Source organism: Sorex araneus, chromosome 2, assembly GCF_027595985.1.
Source record: "Sorex araneus isolate mSorAra2 chromosome 2, mSorAra2.pri, whole genome shotgun sequence".
NCBI lineage: Eukaryota > Metazoa > Chordata > Mammalia > Eulipotyphla > Soricidae > Sorex > Sorex araneus.
In genome coordinates, this window is record NC_073303.1 from 4,004,322 (window position 1) to 4,024,738 (window position 20,417).

Sequence of the window (20,417 nt, forward strand, 5' to 3'; positions counted from 1 at the left end):
TTGAAATTCATTGTGGGGAAAAAAAATTCACTTCTGTGCTATTTTAGTTCTTTTCAATGAGTAATTTTTTTTTCTTCAAAATAAAAAGTGAATGAAGAAGAAATACTCCAAAAATGTCAGCATTGTCTTCTTCTAGAGAGGGATTCCCTGGAGACGTCGTCCTGACAGTTTGTCCGGATTACTACTAGAGCACGAAAACGCAAAAGCGTTCTCCTTTCTCACTGGAAGGGATGAACTCGAGACCGTGGCGGTGGCGTTTGGGGGCAGCTGAATTACAGGAAGGCGCGACCCGCAGGCTCTTGCTCAGAGCCGGGCACGGGCCTGTTTTCTCCATGGGGAAATTCCACACTGGCCTGCTCGATTAATTGTTACCTGATAGTCTAGATTGATACCGTGTGGGTGGGGAGACTTTTCTGGTCAACCCTCATGACACATCCTCATTTCGTATGCAGAGACCAGAAAGAGGCCTGTTACAATAAATGCTCCGGCCCCTCCTTCAGGAGCGTGGAAAGTTGTGGGGGTTTAGCTGAGAGGAACCTTCCTTTCAAAACAATTCTTCTAACTCCAGCCCGGCGGGCCGTCTGCGACTCCAAGAAGCGAGTCAGGTGGCCTGGATTTTTCCATCCCACCGTTGGGTCGATGGCCCCTGCCTGGGTGGCTGGTTTTCAAGGGGCACCCAGAGGGCCACTCCCGCTCAGAGTCAAACCCAGGTTTCCAGACTCCTGGACGGAACATTGCAGTGGCTGGTGGTCTTGTCAGGGCCCGGGGTTTCTCACCCGGGACTAAGTATGACCAGAGATCATACTTAGAAGCCAAGTGCCTGAACCTCCTCTGCTCTCGTGGGCGTGAACTCCACTCCCTCGCGTTCCTCCCGGGGTGGGAAACAAGAGATGATTGAGCTTGTGGTTTTCTGTTTTGTAACTTCTGGGGAGACACGCCTGGCAGTGCCCGGGGCTTCCTCCTGGCTGCACTCACATTCAGTCCCGGTGGTGCTCAGGAGCCCGCTCTCGGGAGACCCGGGTTTGAACCCGGACTGGCTGCGTGCGAGGCAACTTCGTTGACCGGTTACATTCTCGCTTTGGCCCTTGGGTTTGGCTGTCTGGTTTGTCGATGACCAGATTTCTTACTCTTCAGTTCCACGTGCCCTCATGGACCCAGTACTGTTTCTCTTTCTGTTGTTGTTGTTGTTTATTTGTTGGTGGGGGTGTCACACTCAGCAGTCCTTGGGGTTAGTCCTGGCTCTGTGCTCAGAGATCACGCCTGGCTGGGCAATATTTGTGACACTATGAGGTGTCAGGGATCTGGTGCAAGCCAGGCGCCTGTCCCACTGTCCGTGTCTCCAGCCCCCGTGGGCCCTTTTTCATATCACCATGTCGCACTATGTTGGCGTGTATGAGAACAAGTCCAGTGCAGGGCTGTGATTTCAAAGTTCTAGGCCTGAGTCGTGCTGGCGGTTGGGTCCCCGTTGCCCTTCCACACCGCTCAGTACTCTTGCAGGAGAGCAACGGATGCGACCTGGATCTGTGGTGACAAGGGTCCGAGCACCCCAATGACCATGTGACAGGTGACACAGTCACCTGTGTGGCCTTGTGACAGGTGGATAATCCAGTGGCCTGGCGGCTAACCCTCCAGGTGCGTGACCCTCCCTGGTCCAGCGCTTCTCCTGCAGGAAGGAAACCTCGTGGACTTGGGCACAAGCTAATTTCCTGTCACCCCTGCCAGGCCCCTGCAGCCTCTCCCCTCCCCAGGGAGTCTCGCTGCCTTGCATTTAGCAAGGAGAGGGAGAGGGAGAGGGAGAGGGAGAGGGAGAGGGAGAGGGAGAGGGAGAGGGAGAGGGAGAGGGAGAGGGAGAGGGAGAGGGAGAGGGAGAGGGAAGAGGGAGAGGGAGAGGGAGAGGGGAGAGGGAGAGGGAGAGGGGGGAGAGGGAGAGGGAGAGGGAGAGGGAGAGGGAGAGGGAGAGGGAGAGAGAGGGGAGGAGGGAGAGGGAGAGGGAGACGGGGTGGAAGAGAGAGAGAAAGAGAGAATTAAAGATGAAGTCAGTAGTGGGAAGGATGTTTGCCTCTCATGTGTTTGTTCTCTCGGGAACAACCGAGCGACGTCTGCTAACACAATATCGCTTCTTCACCCTCTTTCTCAGCTGTTCCACAGTGGAGAAAGAATAGCACGTGACCCTCCCTTCCCCGATGAACTGTTCTCGGTGTTGCCTTCTCGGAAGGGAAAGATGCGGCTCGGGCAGGCCCAGTGCGGCTCTTGTGGTTCTGCACGTGCCTGTTCAAGACTTTGTTTTAGTTCCTGGTCTGTATCTCAACTAACCGAGCAGAAGCTTGAAGGAGACCCTGGGAAAAGATTCTCTTTAACATTACTATTAATGTTCATGACTTTATAGAACAAGGGGCTGTTTCTCTGTTCTACTGGTAGGCACTTTGTGGTCCATGCCGTTCATTTCCTATTCAACTTCACTTATTCCCTTGGAGTAGCATCACTGAAGTTACTCAACCCCACGATGTCCCCTTGGAGTGGAACTGTTGCTTTGTAAATAAAAAATATATATATATACTGGAGTGATAGCACAGTGGATAGGGCGTTTGCCTTGTATGCGACCGACCTGGGTTCGATTCCTCCGCTCCTCTTGGAGAGCCCGGCAAGCCACCGAGAGTATCCTGCCCGCATGGCAGAGCCTGGCAAGCTCCCCGTGGCGTATTCGATATGCCAAATACAGTAACAACAAGTCTCACAATGGAGACATTACTGGTGCCTGCTCAGAGCAAATTTATGAATAACGGGATGACAGTGTGACAGTGCTATATATACATATATTATAAATTATATATTATATTTCATCTTTAAAAAAAAAACAATGGCACGTGTTCATAGTGATCACAGCGTGTGACAGGAGCAAGTGCATGCTTTGGACTGCTTGAGTCCTCAGCCCCCTGCCCATAGGTGCTAGCCGTACATCCATTGATAGGAGAGAAAATCTGCTTCCTGTCTGGTCTTGCTGAAAGCTACAGCTCATAGGTGATGGAATCTGGGTTTGATCCCAGATAACTAGATACTATTCTTTTTTTTTTTTTTTTTTTTTGCTTTTTGGGTCACACTCAGCGTTGCACAGGGGTTACTCCTAGCTTATCCACTCCGGAATTACTCCTGGCGATATTCAGGGGACCCTATGGGATGCTGGGGATCGAACCCAGGTCAGCCGCGTGCAAGGCAAATGCCCTACCCACTGTACTCTCGCTCCAGCTCCGACTATTCAGTCTTTTGTGCGCCTGTGTTAGGTGAAATTTTCATAAATTATCCCATCTTGAACTCTCCTTATAGAATCAGATTTTGGTTTGTCCGGTTCACCCGGAAGTGATTTCTTAAGGTCAGCCTGAACATCCTCCATACTCGGTGAATTTTCACCTTTGGGAAATAAAATACCCATATTGATGCTTAACATGTGTTTCCTAAGCATGGTTGAAAACTGTTCTGTTTCTCTGTATACATCACATGAAAGAAAAGGCAGGACGTTTTTCATTTCCATTTTGAGGCAGAGTGCAGTTAAGGGTGACAGCAGTGGGACCACGATGAAAGAAAACTCTTCACTAACCGAACCTGAAACATGGTCCTTCACCACCCGGCTCTCAAGAGGAAGTAGCTGGCAGTGGTGTTACTTCCATTTCTCCTTAGAAACTTCTCAGCCATGAAGGATGCCACCCCTCCAGCAGGGAGATGAGCAGCTTGTTGTTTAAATGCCTTTCTCCCTCTCCCATCTTGATTTCAGGTGTCAGAAACTATTTAAAAGAAGCACTGGTGAATATAATTGCTGTGCACGCAGAGGTAAGCTATCATTAGATGTTCCTTAAGCGATATGGGTAACTGGGGAGAAAAATGAAACAGAGGCAAATCCTACGGCTTTTTACAGTGGTCTTCCTCCCCACCCCACCCCCGCCCCCATGGAACATTTCTTGGGGAGTAAATAAAATACAACTTTCCTTTCATGCGTGTGCATGCATGCATGTGTTTTTTAACTAAGAGTCTTTTTCCCTCTGAAATTGTCCATTTTTTTTCTCTCTCTCTCACACACACACGATTAGAAGTCAATTCTTTAATAGCAGAAAGGCAAAGAGAGATGGAACGGGGAGAGAGAGATAGAGAAAGAGAGAGAGAGAGAGAGAGAGTGTGTGTGTGTGAGAGAGAGAGAGAGAGAGAGAGAGAGAGAGAGAGAGAGAGAGAGAGAAGGCAAGTACCTGTCTTAGAGTCATAGAGGCAGGTTTCAGGGTAGGGGTGACAGGAGGGGTACTGGGGTCACTGGTGGTGGGAAATGGACACTGGGGGAGGGATGGGTGTTGGATCATTATATGACTGAAACCCAATCATGAACAGCTTTTTAACTGTGTATCTCACGGTGACTCAATTAAAAAAATTAATAAATAAATAAATAAAAATTAAATAAAAATGAGAGAGTGGGGGAGAGAAGGAGATTGGGGAGAGAGAGAGAGAAGGGGAAAGAGAGAAGGGGAAAGAGAGAAGGAGAGAGAGAAGGGGAGAGAGAGAGAAGGGGAGAGAGAGAAGAGGAGAGAGAGAGAAGGGGAGAGAGAGAAGGAGAGAGAGAGGAGGGGAGAGAGAGAAGGGGAGAGAGAGAAGGAGAGAGAGAAGGAGAGAGAGAGAGAGAGAGAGAGAGAGATGGAAAGATGGAAAGAATGCTTTGCCCCTTACCTGACATCGAAAAGAATGTCGCATCCTTCCCTTGGTCACTCTGTTCTCCTCTGTGTAACTCATATATACCAGTGAGCTCCGTGTCTTCCTGGGGAAGCGGGAGCCCAAGTCTCTGGCGTGTTAGGAAGCTCGGCCCCAGGGCAGGCTGAAGTCAGGAAGCAAGGACACGCCAAGGCTGACGCGGGCAGAGGAGGTGCCAAAGCTCCCGGCTCTCTCCGAAGCGTGCCCGCACGGGTGTCACCATCTGAGGCTGCGTCGTGACACCCAGGTCAACCTCCGGCTTGGGACTCTTCTCTGGCCACGGGAAGGAAGAACCGTAGCTGCCACCCCGGTCCCTGCCCAGAGGAAATGGGATGAAGCCAAGAGCCTGGCCTCAGCGCAGGTCAAGTGACACTTGAGTGCTGTTGAGTTTCCTGCCTCGGACCCGAGCCTGGGTGGGTTTGTGTGGAGGTTTAGGCCACCCCGCATGTCCAGAAGTGAGAGGCTTTGGAGACCAACTGGACACGCGTGGTTACTGAAGAGGAAAGCACGGCTGAAAAGGCTCGGAGCATGCACACCCGCTCCCACGCGGGGCTCGGAGACAGGAGCCACGAAAGCAGAAGGAGAAATAGCACAGGGTGCAGTTTCCTCGCTCCGGGAAGGGAGATGCAAATCACACGCCAAACTATAGTTTTGTGCGATTTCACTCAGGAAGGGATTTAGAACATCTTTTTACATCGAGTAATATTCTATATTGAAAATATACGATGTCTTTATACCATATTAGCGCTGTCGCACTGTCGTCCCGTTGTTCATCGATTTGCTCGAGCGGGCACCAGGAACGTCTCCATGGTCAGACTTGTTGTGACTGTGTTTGGCATCTTGAATACTCCACGGGGAGCTTGCCAGGCTCTGCCATGCGGGCTGGATACTCTCGGGAGCATGCCGGGCTCTCCGAGAGGGACGGAGGAATCGAACCCGGGTTGGCCACATGCAAGGCAAATGCCCTACCCGCTGTGCTATCGCTCTGGTCCTACACCATATTATATAATTTATATTTCTATCAAAGCTATAAAAAAAATTCTTGCTACACGAGCCACCAAGGGAAATTAATTAGAACTTGAAGTGAAATCCTGCAGCTGGGAGAGCCCCCGTGCCCTGGAGCCGGGGAACACGGGGGTGTGTTCGGGCGACGGGCGTGCGGGCTCTGAATCACCGGGAGAAGAGACGATGGAGCCCAGACGCCACTTGTCCCTTGCGTGCCCCAAGGGAAAGTGGGGGACTGAAAGTGGCGCTTCATCCTGTGTGTGTGTTCTTGCCTCTCTCCCTCGAGATCACGCCCAGAACGTGCCACCGCCAAGCTTTCGGGGGTTGGTCCAAAACCTTCAGGACGGGCGACTCCGTGTGAAGTAAGGGGGAACTAGGAAGGGTATCGGGTTGGACAGCAACGTGTGGGCCTGGGTTTCCAAATAGAACCACTTCCGGCTTCGAAGGAGCACGGTTGGGCAGTAATCCCGCTCTTCAGCCTGACGCAAGTGTCTGTCCAGCGAAGAGTAAAGCACTGCACTGGTTGCCCCCACGGAAGGATGCAGTTAGCGTGAGGTAGGGTTTGTCCACGTCTAAGCGTGGTCTGATCCAGTTGTGACAGCCTTTGTGGAAAAATATGAACTGGATGCATGCGGCCAACCTGGGTTCGATTCCTCCGTCCCTCTCTGAGAGCCCGGCAAGCTCCCGAGAGTATCCCACCCGCACGGCAGGGCGTGGCAAGCTCCCCGTTGGTGTATTCGATATGCCAGAAACAGTCACAACAAGTCTCACCATGGAGACGTGACTGGTGCCCGCTCGAGCAAATCGATGAGCAATGGGAAGACAGTGCTACAGACAGGGCATAGTTTTAAAATTATTCTAGTGGAAATAGCGTTGCATTATAACATGGCCCAGAGTTCAGGTATGCATCATTCAGATTCAAACTGTGCCTACATTCTGACATTTTTCCCGCCCCTACCCCTGGCCCGTCACCCTCTTGGCCCCAACCCCGTCCTAGCAACCAGTACTACTTTGGTCTTTTTCATTTGCACGTTTTATTTCTTTTTTTATTTACTTCATTTCTTTGTGTACAGGCTTGTGCTGTTTGTAACTTGCCCTTTGAAGAGCGTTTCTCCTCTTGTGACCATGGGACACGAGGTGGAGGGAAAACTCAAAGCTGTTTAGTTTTGAGTTTTGCTGGTTCCGCCAGCACCTTCCAGCGCCATATTAGCCAGCATATTTGCACTGGGGCCATGAAACAGTGACGGCGTTGAAGGGGACGTGTCTGCGCCCCTTCCTCTCATAATCCTGGCCCTTTCCACATGGCCCAGGAGGGCGAGGGGCCCTTAATGGTGGGCACAACCTTGGCCCGAGCAAACCCAAGTCCCCATCATGCATTTTTAAATGTTTTCTTTTAGTCGCCCTGCTCTGTGATTTCACAACATTGACAGTGGTGGGTTTCGTGCATTCAAGATTCCCACACACCCTCCGCCCCCCAGAGTGTCTGTTTTTCCCCCAACTCTCCCCACAGCCCCGCCCGCTCAGCCCTCCCCCACCCCTCGTCCCCTCCCAAGTCTCTCAGCCGTGCTGAGTTGCATTCTGTGGAACAGTTCTAGGTTCTGCTCCTTTATCGCTATACACACACACACACACACACACACACACACACACACACACACATACACGAGAGGCCTGCTCCTTTATCTCTATACACACACACACATACACACACACGAGAGGCCTGCTCCTTTATCTCTATCCACACACACACACACACACACACACACACACACACAAACACACACACCAGAGACCGTTGCGCATCTGCCGTCTCCTCCTGGTGCGTTCACCCCCCCCCCCCCCCGCCACGGGCCCTTCCAGCTCCGTCCCCATAGCCGCAAACTGCATGGTTTTTTGCCTTTTCTCCCAGCGAGGTCATATTCTTCGTCTAATACTGTGTTGAACTGTGTGATGCTTCCTTTAACTGTGTTCTTCGCTTGAATCCCCCACCAGGTGTTCACAATCTCCAAAGAACTGGTGCCTCGGGTGCTGTCCAGGGTGGTGGAAACTGTGTCTGAAGAGCTGAGCCGCCTGATGCAGTGCGTCTCGTCCTTCAGCAAGAACGGGGCGCTGCAGGTACCCCGTCACTCTCAGCGCCGGGCTTTTCATTCCAGGCGTGTAGAAGTATTCGCTTCCGCCATCAGTTCTCAGCTGTCGGGGTGCTGGGCTAGCTGGGGGCTCCCGGTTGTTTGTCTGGAGGACCGGCCGAGGGGTCAGCTGCTCCTTGTATCGGCCACGCCTGCAGTGCGTGGTGTGCCCTTCCCGAGATTCTTGGGCCAGTTCCAGAGATCCTGTAGGGCTAAGGCCTTGAAAACTCCGGGGCAGCGAGTGCATGTTCCTTCTAAGAAAATCTGTCCTTTGTTTCTTGCTTTTGCTTTTAGAATTGCTTTCACTCCGTTCACTTTCACAGGGAATTCTGGGTAACTCCTATTAAGTCTTCCTGAAGCCCCAATGCCAAGTGCGTAGGAAAGACAAGTAGCTCTCCTTGCCCTCAGCCCCCAGTGGCTTCTGTCGTGGTTACTTCAACCCGTCACAGCTTCCTAGTAGCAGGGCCACGCTGTACGAACAGGAACAGGGTGGTTCTTGGTCTGCAGCGGGTGCCCCCCCCCCCGGGCGCAGCCATCCAGCGTACGGGCACTTGTCTCTCATCTTTTTGCTGGGGGGCGCAAGAGCTCCCAAGCAGCGCCCTTGGGGCCCGTTTCTGGCACTACTTGGCCCACTGGGCCAGATGGTTTAGTGCTCAAGCCCGTGGCAGCCATATCCGGAAACAGGAGCAATGCCTGCTCCACTAGCAGAGCGAGCCAATCACACGAGGCCTCCTCCAAGTGAGCCAGTGAAACAAGGCCTCCTCCTCCTCCTCCCTCTTCTCTTCCTCCTCCACCTCTTCCTCTTTCTCCTCCTCCTCTTGTTCCTCCTCCTCTTCCTCTTCCTCTTTCTCCTCCTCCTCTTCCTCTTCCTCTTTCTCCTCCTCTTCTTCCTCCTCCTCCTCTTCCTCTTCCTCTTCTTCCTCCTCCTCTTCCTTTTTCTCCTCTTCCTCCTCTTCCTCCTTCTCTTTCTCCTCTTCCTCTTTCTCTTTCTCCTTCTCTTCTTCCTCCTCCTCCTCTTCCTCTTCCTCTTTCTCCTCTTCCTCTTCTTCCTCCTCCTCTTCCTCTTCCTCTTCTTCCTCCTCCTCTTCCTTTTCCTCCTCTTCCTCCTCTTCCTCCTTCTCTTTCTCCTCCTCCTCTTCCTCTTTCTCCTCCTCCTCCTCTTCCTCTTCCTCTTTCTCCTCTTCCTCTTCTTCCTCCTCCTCTTCCTCTTCCTCTTTCTCCTCTTCCTCTTCTTCCTCCTCCTCCTCTTCCTCTTCCTCTCTTCCTCTTCCTCTTTCTCATCCTCCTCTTCTTCCTCCTCCTCCTCTTCCTCTTCCTTTCTCCTCCTCTTCCTTTTCTTCCCTCTCTTCCTCTTTCTCTTCCTCCTCTTCTTCCTGCCCCTCCTCTTCCTCTTTCTTTCCCTCCTCCTCTTCCTCCTCCTCCTCCTCCTAGTAAACCAGTGAAACAAAGCCTCATCCTTCTCCTCCTCCTGAGTAAACCAATCAAACTAGGCCACCTCCTTCAAGCAAACCAATGAAACAAAACGGTCCTCCTCTTTCTCCTCCTCCTCTTCCTCTTCTTCCTCCTCATCCTCCTCATCCTCATCCTATTCCTCCTCCTCCACCAATGAGACAATGCCTCCTCCTCCAAGTAAACCAATGAGCTAAGCCCTCCGCCTCCTCCTCCCCAGTAGACCAATCAGACGAGGTCTTTTTCCAGTAAACCAATAAAACAAGACCTCCTCCTTCCAAGTAAGCCAATCAGGCAAGGCCTCCTCCCCAGCATCAGTGGGGTGAAGGAAGCCTTCTGGGCCGGACAGTGGCACTGGACTCTTGCTGACAGACAGTCCTGCCAGGCCACTCCTCTGGGTGGGGAGGCCTGAGGGGAAACCTTGCCGTGGCTTTTCTAAAGGACTCTGCGACCGTCCAAACTCCTGGGGCACTGAGTGCCTGAAGCTGTTCACGGTGGCTGGGTACATCCCGGCAAATAACTTTTCAAAAATAATAATTAAACAAATATATATTTTTAAAAATGCTCCTTGAGCCAAGGGTGCGACTCAGCTAGAGCGCTTGTAATTCTTGCCCATGGGACTCTCCTGTGGCACGAAAGGAGGAAAAATAAAGTTGAATTTCTCAGTCTGTGCACTTGCAGAGGTGCTGACGAGGACACTGGGAGAAGAGGGGTGGAAGCAGGGGTGAGTGGAGGCTAGCGGGCAGCGCAGAGCCTCGTGGCAGCCGGGCTGGGCTGGGGACGCATCTGTGGGCTGAAGGCGTCCCCTCCGGAAACGGCATTCCCGGTCTCTTCACCAGGAAAAGGGAAGGTGTAGGAACCAAAGAGCCCAAGAGCACGTCTCCATCTGGCGATGCGGGGAAAGCTCCTGTGTACTGTGTACTTCCCAACTTCCGCCCGCTTTCTCCTTACGAGGTGGCTGGCGGCAGGTCCTTCCTGCTCTGGCGGGGCTGAGGGTGGCGATGATTATTCTGCCCCTTCTGTTGGGGTTCTGCAGCGCCGTCTGCTACTCGGGGACGGGAGGTAAAGTAGTTCTAGGGGTCTGAGACAGGAACCCACTCTGCAGCCCCTTTTGCCTGAGGGGCCGAGGTCCCCTCGAGCCTCGAAGAACTTGTTATATCATGTGTCACGGAGCCTCTGGCCTCCGTGATTGGGCCATCGCTGTGCACTTATGTCCCATACGTGATTGGGCCCATCACTGTACACACATGTCCCATACGTGATTGGGCCCATCACTGTATACACATGTCCTATATGTGATTGCGCCCATCACTGTACACACATGTCCTATATGTGATTGGGCCCATCACTGTACACACATGTCCCATACGTGATTGGGCCCATCACTGTATACACATGTCCTATATGTGATTGGGCCCATCACTGTACTCATATGTCCCATATGTGATTGGGCCCATCACTAGTACACACATGTCCTATATGTGATTGGGCCCATCGCTGTACACATATGTCCATACGTGATTGGGCTTGCCGTGATTGGTCCCTTCTGTGATTGGTCCCTTCCGTGATGTCCCACACGTGATTGGTCCTTTCGCTGGGTTCTGTGAACCACCTCAGAATGGACGGGAGTTTCTGTCTCGTGTCTTGGAAAAGTCCTGATGAGTTCACACACCTTCCCACACCCACGCTATGTACGCGCACCCCCTCTGAGCAGCCTGACTCAGTCTCCCTCTTCCCAGCAGAGGGCCACGGGTGAATCAGTCCAAGCCACCACCACCACCAGTTAATCATTCGGGCTTATTTACATACAGGGCGGCAGCCTCGTCCTCCCCAGACCGGTGGGGCGGGGGGATTTTAGCTGATCTCTTCGATCTCATATTTTCTGCTGTCCTAGTTTGTGTGTAGTTCATAAATAACCATCGTGCTTATGCCTGGCTTAATTCCCAGGCTGATCAAAACACCTCACCACGTTGTTAACCGCGGTTCCGTTCTGAAGGAGTGAAATAAAGTCCCACCTTAGTCTTCCTCTTGGACATCTCCACTCCCAAGCCCCAGAGACAGATTGTCACAGGCCACGTTTCCTCCTTAGAAACTTTCTCGGGAGGCCAGAGAGATTGTCCAGGGGGCACGGGACTTGCCTGGAGTGTATTTGACCCCTGTGGGCCCCCCAGCTCCCTCTGCGGCTCCCTGAGACCCAGCAGGGGCGATCCCTGAGCACAGAGCTACGAGTAGACCCTGCCGAGTGCTGGGGGTGGCCCCAGAAACAACAAACTAAGCAGGAAAGTCCTGTTCAGACTCCTAAGGCGCTGGCGGACGGAAGCAGGCAGTTGCCCGGCAAACATGCTGGACTGTGTCCTCCAAAGTGACATTTGCCTGGCTGGGCTGGAGGACGTCATTGCCCAGGCCCTGCTCCCCGGTTCCCGAGTGCTGTCCCCGCGGGACCGGCCTACGTGTGCCACAGGGTCCCCGAGCATCACGCACACGAGTGGAGTCCGCGCCTGGTGTACCCCCTGAGCGGAAGGGAAGGGACTCGGCAGTCGCTGCTAGGACTGGGGACGGGCCGAGTGCGCAGTCCCACTTCCAGCCCGCAGAGAAGTGGGTCGGGGAGGCCCTTGTCCCTGCAGGCAGGCGCGCCGGCCACTCACTCACAGACCCCACCCGCCCTGGGCTGGGGGGGGCTTTGCTGCTTCTGCTCACTGTGCTCCTGAGGCGGTACCTTCCCCGCCACAGACGTTTGAGAACATCACGTCACCCCAGATGGGGACCAAGTCGAACTTGGTCCTGCTTCCCGCCAGCTCTGCAGGAGCGCGCCTGCCTGCCTTCTCTCCCGTCCCAGACCCCTGCGGCCTTTTCTGAAATTTGCCTCTAAGTGGAAACACGGAAAAGTGGCCAAATAATGGCATTTCCCAGCAGCCACGGGCCACGTGGGACCCGCTGTGTGGTGCAGCCAATGGATTCTCCCCAGAGCCTTGGCCTGTGGTCAGCGCGTGTGGTCAGCGGCACCTCTGAGGCTGGAGTGACATCAGGTGATGCTCACCCAGCGGTCGTGGCCGCTGCGGGCACCGTCCACCAGCCGCTTTCCAGATTCTTCCACCCATCCCGGCGTGGCGGGACTCTTGGGTCACGGACCCCCTTCTAGGAGCACTCCTGTCCAGGAGGACCTGCCGGGCGTGTGTCCACCTCTCTGGGGTGCAGCTCCGGGCGTGGGGGCGTCGCTCAGCCCCCCGGTGGCCGTCTCAGTCTTTGAGAAAGGACCAGGCTGTGTCACGGAGCCGGCCGATGTGACTTTCCCACAGGCGGTGGATGAAGGTTCCTACTTCCCCTTGTCCCCGCCGCGGCTCGATGCTCCGTCCTGCTGCTCGGAGGCCCTGGGTGTACGGGAAGTGGCTTCTTGGGCTGGGCATTGCGTCTCCTTCCGTGATAGGAGCCAGCTGCACGGAGGGAGTTGGCTTTTGGTTTTGTGCCGGAGTCAAAGCCAGGGCGGCGTGTTCCTGACCCTGCGTGGGGGTTGGCGGGGGCGGGCGCGGGGGGTTGGCGCTGCTGCTGCTCCCAGTTTTGAGGAAGTGTCATCAATTTCTTTTTCTCCTATTTTTCTGTGCTGGTGTCACTTCTGTGAAGCGTGCCTAGCCCACCCGCGTAAGGATCCACTCCCGTGTGCTTCCCGAGTGCTTCACAGTGCCCACTTCCACTTAGGTCTGATCCGTTTGCGTCCCACGCTCTTCTTCTTTTGCATGTGCATATCCGGTTGGTTATTCCCACCGATTGCCGATGTGATTCTTTGCCCCTCGACAGACCTCGTGTCCTTGCTAAAAATCAGTCGCACATAAGTTGTGTTTCCTTCTGGACCCCCGCCCCGTTGAACGCCCCGTGTGCCTGTGCTCTGTCTACGCCCACTGTCTTAACAGTTAACGGCCCCATCGCTAGTTTGGGGCGCAGAGCGTGAGTCTAGCTATGCTCCTGTGTTCCAGAACGGTCTGTTTTGGGGCCCTGACATTTCCAGATGAGTTTTACAACCAGTTTGCCCACTTGTTTGTTTGTTTTTTTTGTGTGTGTGTGAAATAAAAATTGAAAGTCCAGCTGTGGTTTTACTAGACCCGGCACACACCCTGACCCTCGGGTGCCTTGTGTGGAGACGAGGTGGGTGAGCCCGTGCGTGTGGAAGGGCAGCCGTCCGTGGAAGCGAGGCCCCTTCCCGCAGCCCCTTCCCGTGCCCCAGTGCCTGTTCCAGGCTTCCTCTCAGGAAGGCGAGAAGTAAGCATCCCCGTTGGGTGACGAGTTACCGAGGGTGTGAAACCTCTTGCACCCTCGGCCTCCCCCCATCACACGCCCTCCCGCCCGGCGCCAAGCAAGATGGCAGTGAAAGGCAGTTAAAGAGCCAAGACTGGGGCTGGAACGATAGCACAGCGGGGAGGGCGTTTGCCTTGCATGCGGCCAACCCGGGTTCGATTTCCAGTATCCCACGTGGTCCCCCAAGCACCTCCAGGAATAATTCATTCCTGAGTGCAGGAGCCAGGAGTAACCCCTGTGCATCGCCGGGTGTGACCCAAAAAGCAAAAAAAAAAAAAAAGAGCCGAGACTTTGAAGCGGGAGCATCTGCCTCAGGCTGCAGTGGCCTCGTGGGGGGGGGCGTTGGGTACCGCGGTCAGGGGCTCGCTTCCCTGGGGTCACTGTGCTCTGCTCTCTCTGCTCCCCCCTGCAGGCGAGGCTGGAGATCTGCGCTCTGCGGGACACCGTGGCCGTGCACCTGACCCCCGACAGCAGGTGAGAGGACCCGCCCCGTTCCCGGCCGTCCCGCAAAGGCGGAGCAGCCTGGGTCCAGCTGGGCGCGTCCGAGCCAAGGGTCGGGGCTCGAGGGCCCGTGTGGAGCCGCCCCGTCAGTGTGTCCGTTCGAAGGACTCGGGCCCCGGAGAGAGAGAGCGCGGGGCGCCGCGAGGCCTTCGAGGACTCCCCCGGAGCCCAGCACAGAGGAGCGAGGGTTTCGCCTCGGTGTTCTGGTTTTCATTCACGAAAACAAGCCCTAGGCCGCGCCGTGGCGCCGTCTCTACCTACTTCCCGTGTCGGGGTGGGGGGGGAAACTAAGACACGCGCTTTCATCTAGCCTCTCAGCCGACTCCGGGCAGTCCGAGGGTGCGAACAGCGGCAGAGGAAGCCCTGTGGTTTTGCTGCAAAATCCTGTAGTGGAAATTTGATGATGACTTTTAGCTGTTTTGAATGAAAGTCAGGATTTCCTATCATTGAAGCATCCTCGGGTGAACTCGGCAGCCCGCCCCCCTCCCCCCCTCACACCCCGGCCAGGCCGTGCTGTTTACGCCCGTGGCCCTAGGACCCAGGAAGCACGCTTTCTATTGCCCGGGGAAAGCATTTTGGTGGTGGTGGTGGTGTGTGTGTGTGTGTGTGTGTGTGCGCGCGCGCGCGCTGCACTCATTCATTCACTCCCTGCCTCCCACAGCGGGGCGCCTGCCATCATTCTCAGTGTCCTCGCCCCAATAGAACCACTTTGCCTAAGCTAGGACGTGAGTGAGGTGACCGCCTTCCGTTCATGGTGGGGGGACGGGGAGGGCTGTGACTGACCAGGCCTCGGGGTTCCCAGTTGCTTCAGCCACACCTTCCCAGCTGCCGCCGTCCACCCTGCATGCAGAGTACTTCTTCCTGGTAGAGGTGGCGTGTGAGCCGAGACCATTGTGTCCTCCCCTGAGGCCTTCTCCGGCGGGCGGAGGATGCTGTGCCAAGCTGGCCCGCGTCTGAGACGGAGCCCTGCCAGGGGTCTCTCCTGCGACTCCCCGAGGGGTCTGCCAGGGGAAGGCCAAGACCACTCGGCTTCACATCGGGGACCCTTTGGTCCAGGTCTTCATCTTTATCACGGGTCATCAAAGAAAAAGAGAAGGACGATGCAGGAGGGCGCGACTGAAGTCCTTACCGAAGGAGCACCCCTAAACCGTGCTTGATTCTGTCATTCTTATGGCATTTTCGTTCCTTACCGAAGGAGCGCCCCTAAACCATGCTCGATTCCATGGCTTTTATGGTGTTTTCTGCCTGGCAAAATGCAGTGGAGGCAATCGGTGACTCTAAGTCCATTTCTCTTGCCCTCTCTGATGAGAGGAAAGACACTGTTTTTCATACGTGCATGGGTACCTCTCCAGTTGTCCTTCCGCTCTTTTTTCTTTCTTTTTGGCTCGCACCTGGTGATGCTCAGGGGTTCCTCCTGGCTCTGCACTCAGGAATTACCCTGGGGTTGCTGGGGGATCCTATGGGATGCTGGGGATCAAACCCCGGTCGGCCGAGTGCAAGGCAAACGCCCTCCCCGCTGTGCTATGGCTCCAGCCTGGGTCCTAGCACTCTTCTGTATAATCTCGGAACAGCTGGTTCCTGGGGAGGCCGTGGGGGTCTGAGCCGGCCCGCCCCAGAGGTACCCTGGGGGGGGGGGTTCTGCAGGATCACCCATTCTTTTATTTCATTGAATCTTTTTTCACTGCCGAAGCCACCCCTGGCTGTGTTCAGGGAGCACTTCCCCATGAGTTTCCGCCCCTGCATCCTGGGCTCCTTCCGTGTGGCTTCCTTTCTTCCCTCGTTTGCTGACCCTTGTGGAGTGAGGCCTCCGCCAGCATCTCCCCCTCGACCCCGGGGCCTCCGTGGGTCTCAGTGTCTCCCTGAGCTCCTCAGGTTCTCTCTCACTTCCCAGCGGAGTCTTGCCGACCCCACTCAGAGGCTTGGTCTGAGACGGGTCCCCTCACTTTTGCTTTTGCTGTGTCTCTTTCTCACTTTCACTCGTTCTCGTCTCTTCTCCCCGGCTCCCCCAGGTATGTTTTATACTCGAGGTCCCCGGGAGGCGGCCGGCCGCTTCCTCATTCCTCCTCAGGCTCGGGAAGTCCTCCCCCCCGCCCCCCCCACGCCTCTGCTTGCTTTGTGTGGGGGGGGGCATGGTCACACCCGGCAATGCACAGGGGTTCCTCCTGGCTCTGCACTCAGGAATTACTCCTGGCGGTGCTCGGGGGACACTAGGGATGCTGGGAATCGAACCCGGGTCGGCTGTGCGCCAGGCAAACGCCCTCCCGGCTGTGCCACGGCTCCAGCCCCCTCTGCTTGCTTTTTAGGTCGAGCTTCAAGCAGGCGTTGGAAGCCCTGCCCCCGCTCTCCAGCGGCGCCGACAAAAAGTGAGTTCTGGCGGTGGTGTAGACACACAGCACAGTGGTACCACGGGGGCACGGGGAACGATGGGATCCTGCAGCGGGCGACGGTGGGGGGGGTTGGGCTTGGGATGCGGGGGGCTTGGGTGGTGGGGCCCCGGGGGAGATGTCACACAAGCAGTGAGTGACGAGGCGCAGAGACGGGGAGGGAATCGAAAGATGGCGAACAGGGTAGTCGGTGCTTGGTCCCACGTCCTCACCCACAGCCCGGGTCCTCACCCCGACCCCTCACCGGCTCCCTGACCCCTGACCCCTCACCTGCACCCGTCATCACTCCTCTCAGCTCCCCTGCGGGTCAGACCCTTAGTGCCACCCCCCCAGGGCTTGTTCAGGTGACCGCAAAGCGCGAGGAGCAGGAGAGAGACGACGCCAAAGGGGGGCACGTCCCAGGGCTGCACAGGGAATTGGGGGGTATGGGCCTGCCGAGCCCCCCACCCCCCGCCCCGACTGAGGGGTCTTCACACTCGCCCACTGCCAGGGTTACTGAGTCTCTGTAAAGTTCTCAAAACTGAATTAAAAAAGAAAAACAGGGGCTGGAGCAATAGCACAGTGGGTAGGGCGTTTGCCTTGCACGTGGCCGACCCGGGTTCGATTCCCAGCATCCCATATGGTCCTCTGAGCGCTGCCAGGGGTGATTCCTGAGTGCAGAGCCAGGAGTAACCCCTGTGCATCGCCGGGTGTGACCCAAAAAGCAAAAAAAAAGAAAAACACCCACAGGCCGGACCCCTGCTCCGGCAGAGCAGGGTGCTGAGTCGGGCGAGTGGCCCTCCAGGCCGGGGGCAGGGGCCGCAGCTTCGGGGCGGGCTGGGCACCGCCACCCACTCGGGCCGCCCTCATTCCCCCCACAGGCTGCTGGAGCAGCTGCTCAACAAGTTCAAGAGCACCATGCAGCTGCAGCTCGCCTGCTTCCAGGCCGGGGCCACCCTCAAGACCTGAGCGGGACCTGACCGAAGCGGCCCGTGCCCGCCCTCCGTCCCCTCCCCTCTCCCCTCCCCCCCTCTGCCCTCCCCGCCCGCCCTCCGTCTCCTCCCCCCTCCCCACCCGCCCTCCGTCTCCTCCCCCCTCCCCTCCCCCCCTCTCGCCCTCCCCGCCCGCCCTCCGTCTCCTCCCCTCTGCCCTCCCCGCCCGCCTAACTCAGAAAGCCGTTGGTATTCTCGCCCCTTCTCGACCACGGAAACACGGCACTGCCCAAGCGGCGCCTGCTCGCTGCCCCCTTGCCGTGGCCCTGCTGTGACTTGCCCGTCCGTCCCAGGCGTCTGTGGTTTGGTGTTTTTTTTTTCTTTTTTTTTTTGTCTTGCCTTCGTTGCATGGCGTGGCGTGTGATGCCTCCTTTGGAGTGACGCTCAGCGTCACACAGACAGGCTTGGGCTGGGCAGGCCCCCGGGCCCACGGAGCCCCGGCCAGGAGGGGAGGGGACAGTTCCGTGTCCACGGCCTGGACTGCCCAGCCTCATGCTTGCAGCTCTGAATCTCCGAAGTCAGGGGAGTCTGTTCTTTGGAAAGGTCTGTCTCTGCACTGAAAGCTGAAATAAAAGCCGTGTTTGGGGCAGGTGCTGGTGGTCCCTGCGCCGTCGCCGGGGGAACTCCGCCGACAGGGCACGAGTCTCCAGTGCCCTGACCATCGGGCGCCTCCTGGGGGCTGGGCCGGGGCCTCACTCTGCGGGACAGGCCTGGGCCAGGAGGAGCCCCCCGCCTCGGCCAGCTCCTGCTCCTGCGCCTGCCCTTGGGGAGTGTCTGCCCCCTGCCCGCGGCCCACCGGCCGTCTCTGCTGCCTCTTGCTCAGAGGTGGCGTGTCTGTTTCCTGGAGAGGCGACACCCCTCGGCCCTCGGGCAGGGCTGCCACCGAGTCAGGCATCTGTCCTACATTGACTTGGTTTCCCGGAAGGCTCCGGCCTCTGTGGCTTCCATGGCCTCCTTCCAGGCCGGCCCCCCTCCCCGTGCCCCCGCTGTGTCGCCTTCCTGCCCCGATTTCCAGAAGGCGTGAGGGGCCCCGCTTCCTGGCGCTGCAAGCGAGCCTCTGTCTGGGGTCGCAGGGGCAGGGGGGTGCCCTGCGTGTGCCCTGCGTGTGCAGAGGGGAGAGAGTGGATCAGAACTTTGTGCTGGGCGTGTTCCCTGCCAGCGTCACCACCCCACGGGTCCATGTCTGGAAGCCACGGGCTCACAGCCTGCGCCCTGAGGGACTGTGGAGTGCGGGGACACTGGCAGGACAGTGTGTTGATCCACCCGAGTCCCATCTGGCGGTCAGTGTGGGGTCCGAGCGCCCCCCAGGAAACGCCGACACTCACCCACGTGGCCGAGGTGCTGTCGGGAGCCGTGGACGGGGTGCCCCGCTGCAGTGTCCTTGAGGCCTGGGCCCCTCCAGGGTCCCCCCAGCCACTCTGGTGACAGGCCGCTGGGAGGGGTGTCCAGCTCGCAGGGGAGAGCTGGCGGCTTTGGGGCGGGGGCTGGTGAGGACAGTCTGCGGGGCCGGGCCCGGCAGGCGCCACCTGCTGTTGCCCCACCCTGCAGCGAGCGGGAGATGCCCAGAGGCTGCTGGTCAGTGCTGGGGAGCAGGAAAGGCCGGAGCACAGGCCCAGAGCCCGGGGGCAGTGCCCAGCAGCACTGGGGGGCGTCCTGGAGGCGGGCAGGCGGGAGCCCCTGGGGGCAAAGGCAGCCTTGGTTAAGAGGCGATAAAAATACCTGGAGGAAACTAGAAAGTGTGTGTGCGTGCATGCATGTGTGTGTGTGTGTGTGTGTCCACACACTTGTGTGTGCACGCTTGTGTATGTGTATGTGCACGCATGTGTGTATGTGTGTATGCACGCTTGTGTGTATGCGCACTTATGTATGTGTATGTGCACACATGTTTGTATGTGTGCACACTTATGTGTGCTTGTGTATGCTTGTGTTATGTGTATGTGTGTGCTTGTGTGCGCGCACTTATGTATGTGTATGTGTATATGTTTGTGTGTGTGCAGGCTTTGTGCTTGTGTGTGAGCGCTTGTGTATATGTACGTGCACACATATTTGTATGTGTGTGCTTGTGTGTGTGCACGCATGTGTGTATATGTATGTGTGTGTACACGTGTATGTATGCATACATATGCACATGAGCATGCACACGCAACGCGGGGTGGGGTGCTGGGCCAGATTTCCAGGGGCCACCAAGCGAAGGAAATCGAGCTGGAAGCGGTGCCACCTGGTCCCCTTTGGGCCGAGCCGGCCCAACTGCACGGCGGTTCGTGCTCCCCGCGCTGCAAAGGTGTGAGGAGCGAGCTGGCTCTCGACGGTCTAGACCAGTCGCCGGGAGAGGCGCGCTGCAGCCGTGACGTGGGCCTGGCTGGGCCACAGCCCCCCCCCACCCCGTCACAGGCCTCTGGCCGCCAGCAGACCCTTTGCGAGGGCGCGGAGGTGGGCACCACTGGACGCTGCATTGGCAAGTGGGAGCGACGTCTCTGCTTTTGCACAGCTGCTGAGGGAAACCAAGTCACCATTCACAGGGGTGAGAAAACGCACCCTCGGGAAGGCTCGGGGACCCCGGCCCGCGCCCGGTCACGCTTGGCTTCTCAGCCAGCAGCTTTGTTTGACACGTGACGCTCCCCTGACAGTTTTCATGTGGATTTAGAAACCAACTTTGGAGTATAAAAATTACACCGTACATGTGCTCTACGTCCCTTGATCAGAATAACGTTTTAATGACCAGCTTTGCTGTGAATGTGAGTTACACGGAGGAGAACCGCGTGCTCTCATGAGGTCTACACCCCGTGATAGCGGCAGGCTGGGGCACAGGAGAGAAACGGGGGGCACTGTGGAGGGGAGTGGACGCTGAGGAAGAGACTGGTGTTGGCACATTTTATGCTGGAAACTCAATGATGAATAACATTGTATTTCGATTAAAAAAAATTCATTCATCTCCTAAAAATAAAAAAAACTGTAAGTTATATACTTTTGTG

General features: G+C 56.5%; 1 protein-coding gene across 1 annotated transcript in view; it reads left to right on the plus strand.

The window, feature by feature from the left end:
* Positions 1-18,034, plus strand: part of EXOC2 (exocyst complex component 2) — a 165,773-nt gene extending 147,739 nt beyond the window's left edge. The window contains exons 24-28 of the mRNA XM_055126695.1: positions 3,767-3,822; positions 7,720-7,842; positions 14,002-14,063; positions 16,394-16,453; positions 17,335-18,034. Of these exons, the coding sequence (XP_054982670.1) occupies positions 3,767-3,822; positions 7,720-7,842; positions 14,002-14,063; positions 16,394-16,453; positions 17,335-17,422 (389 nt within the window). The 3' untranslated portion in view covers positions 17,423-18,034. The remainder of the gene's footprint in view (positions 1-3,766; positions 3,823-7,719; positions 7,843-14,001; positions 14,064-16,393; positions 16,454-17,334) is intronic.
* Positions 18,035-20,417: the final 2,383 nt, after the last annotated feature.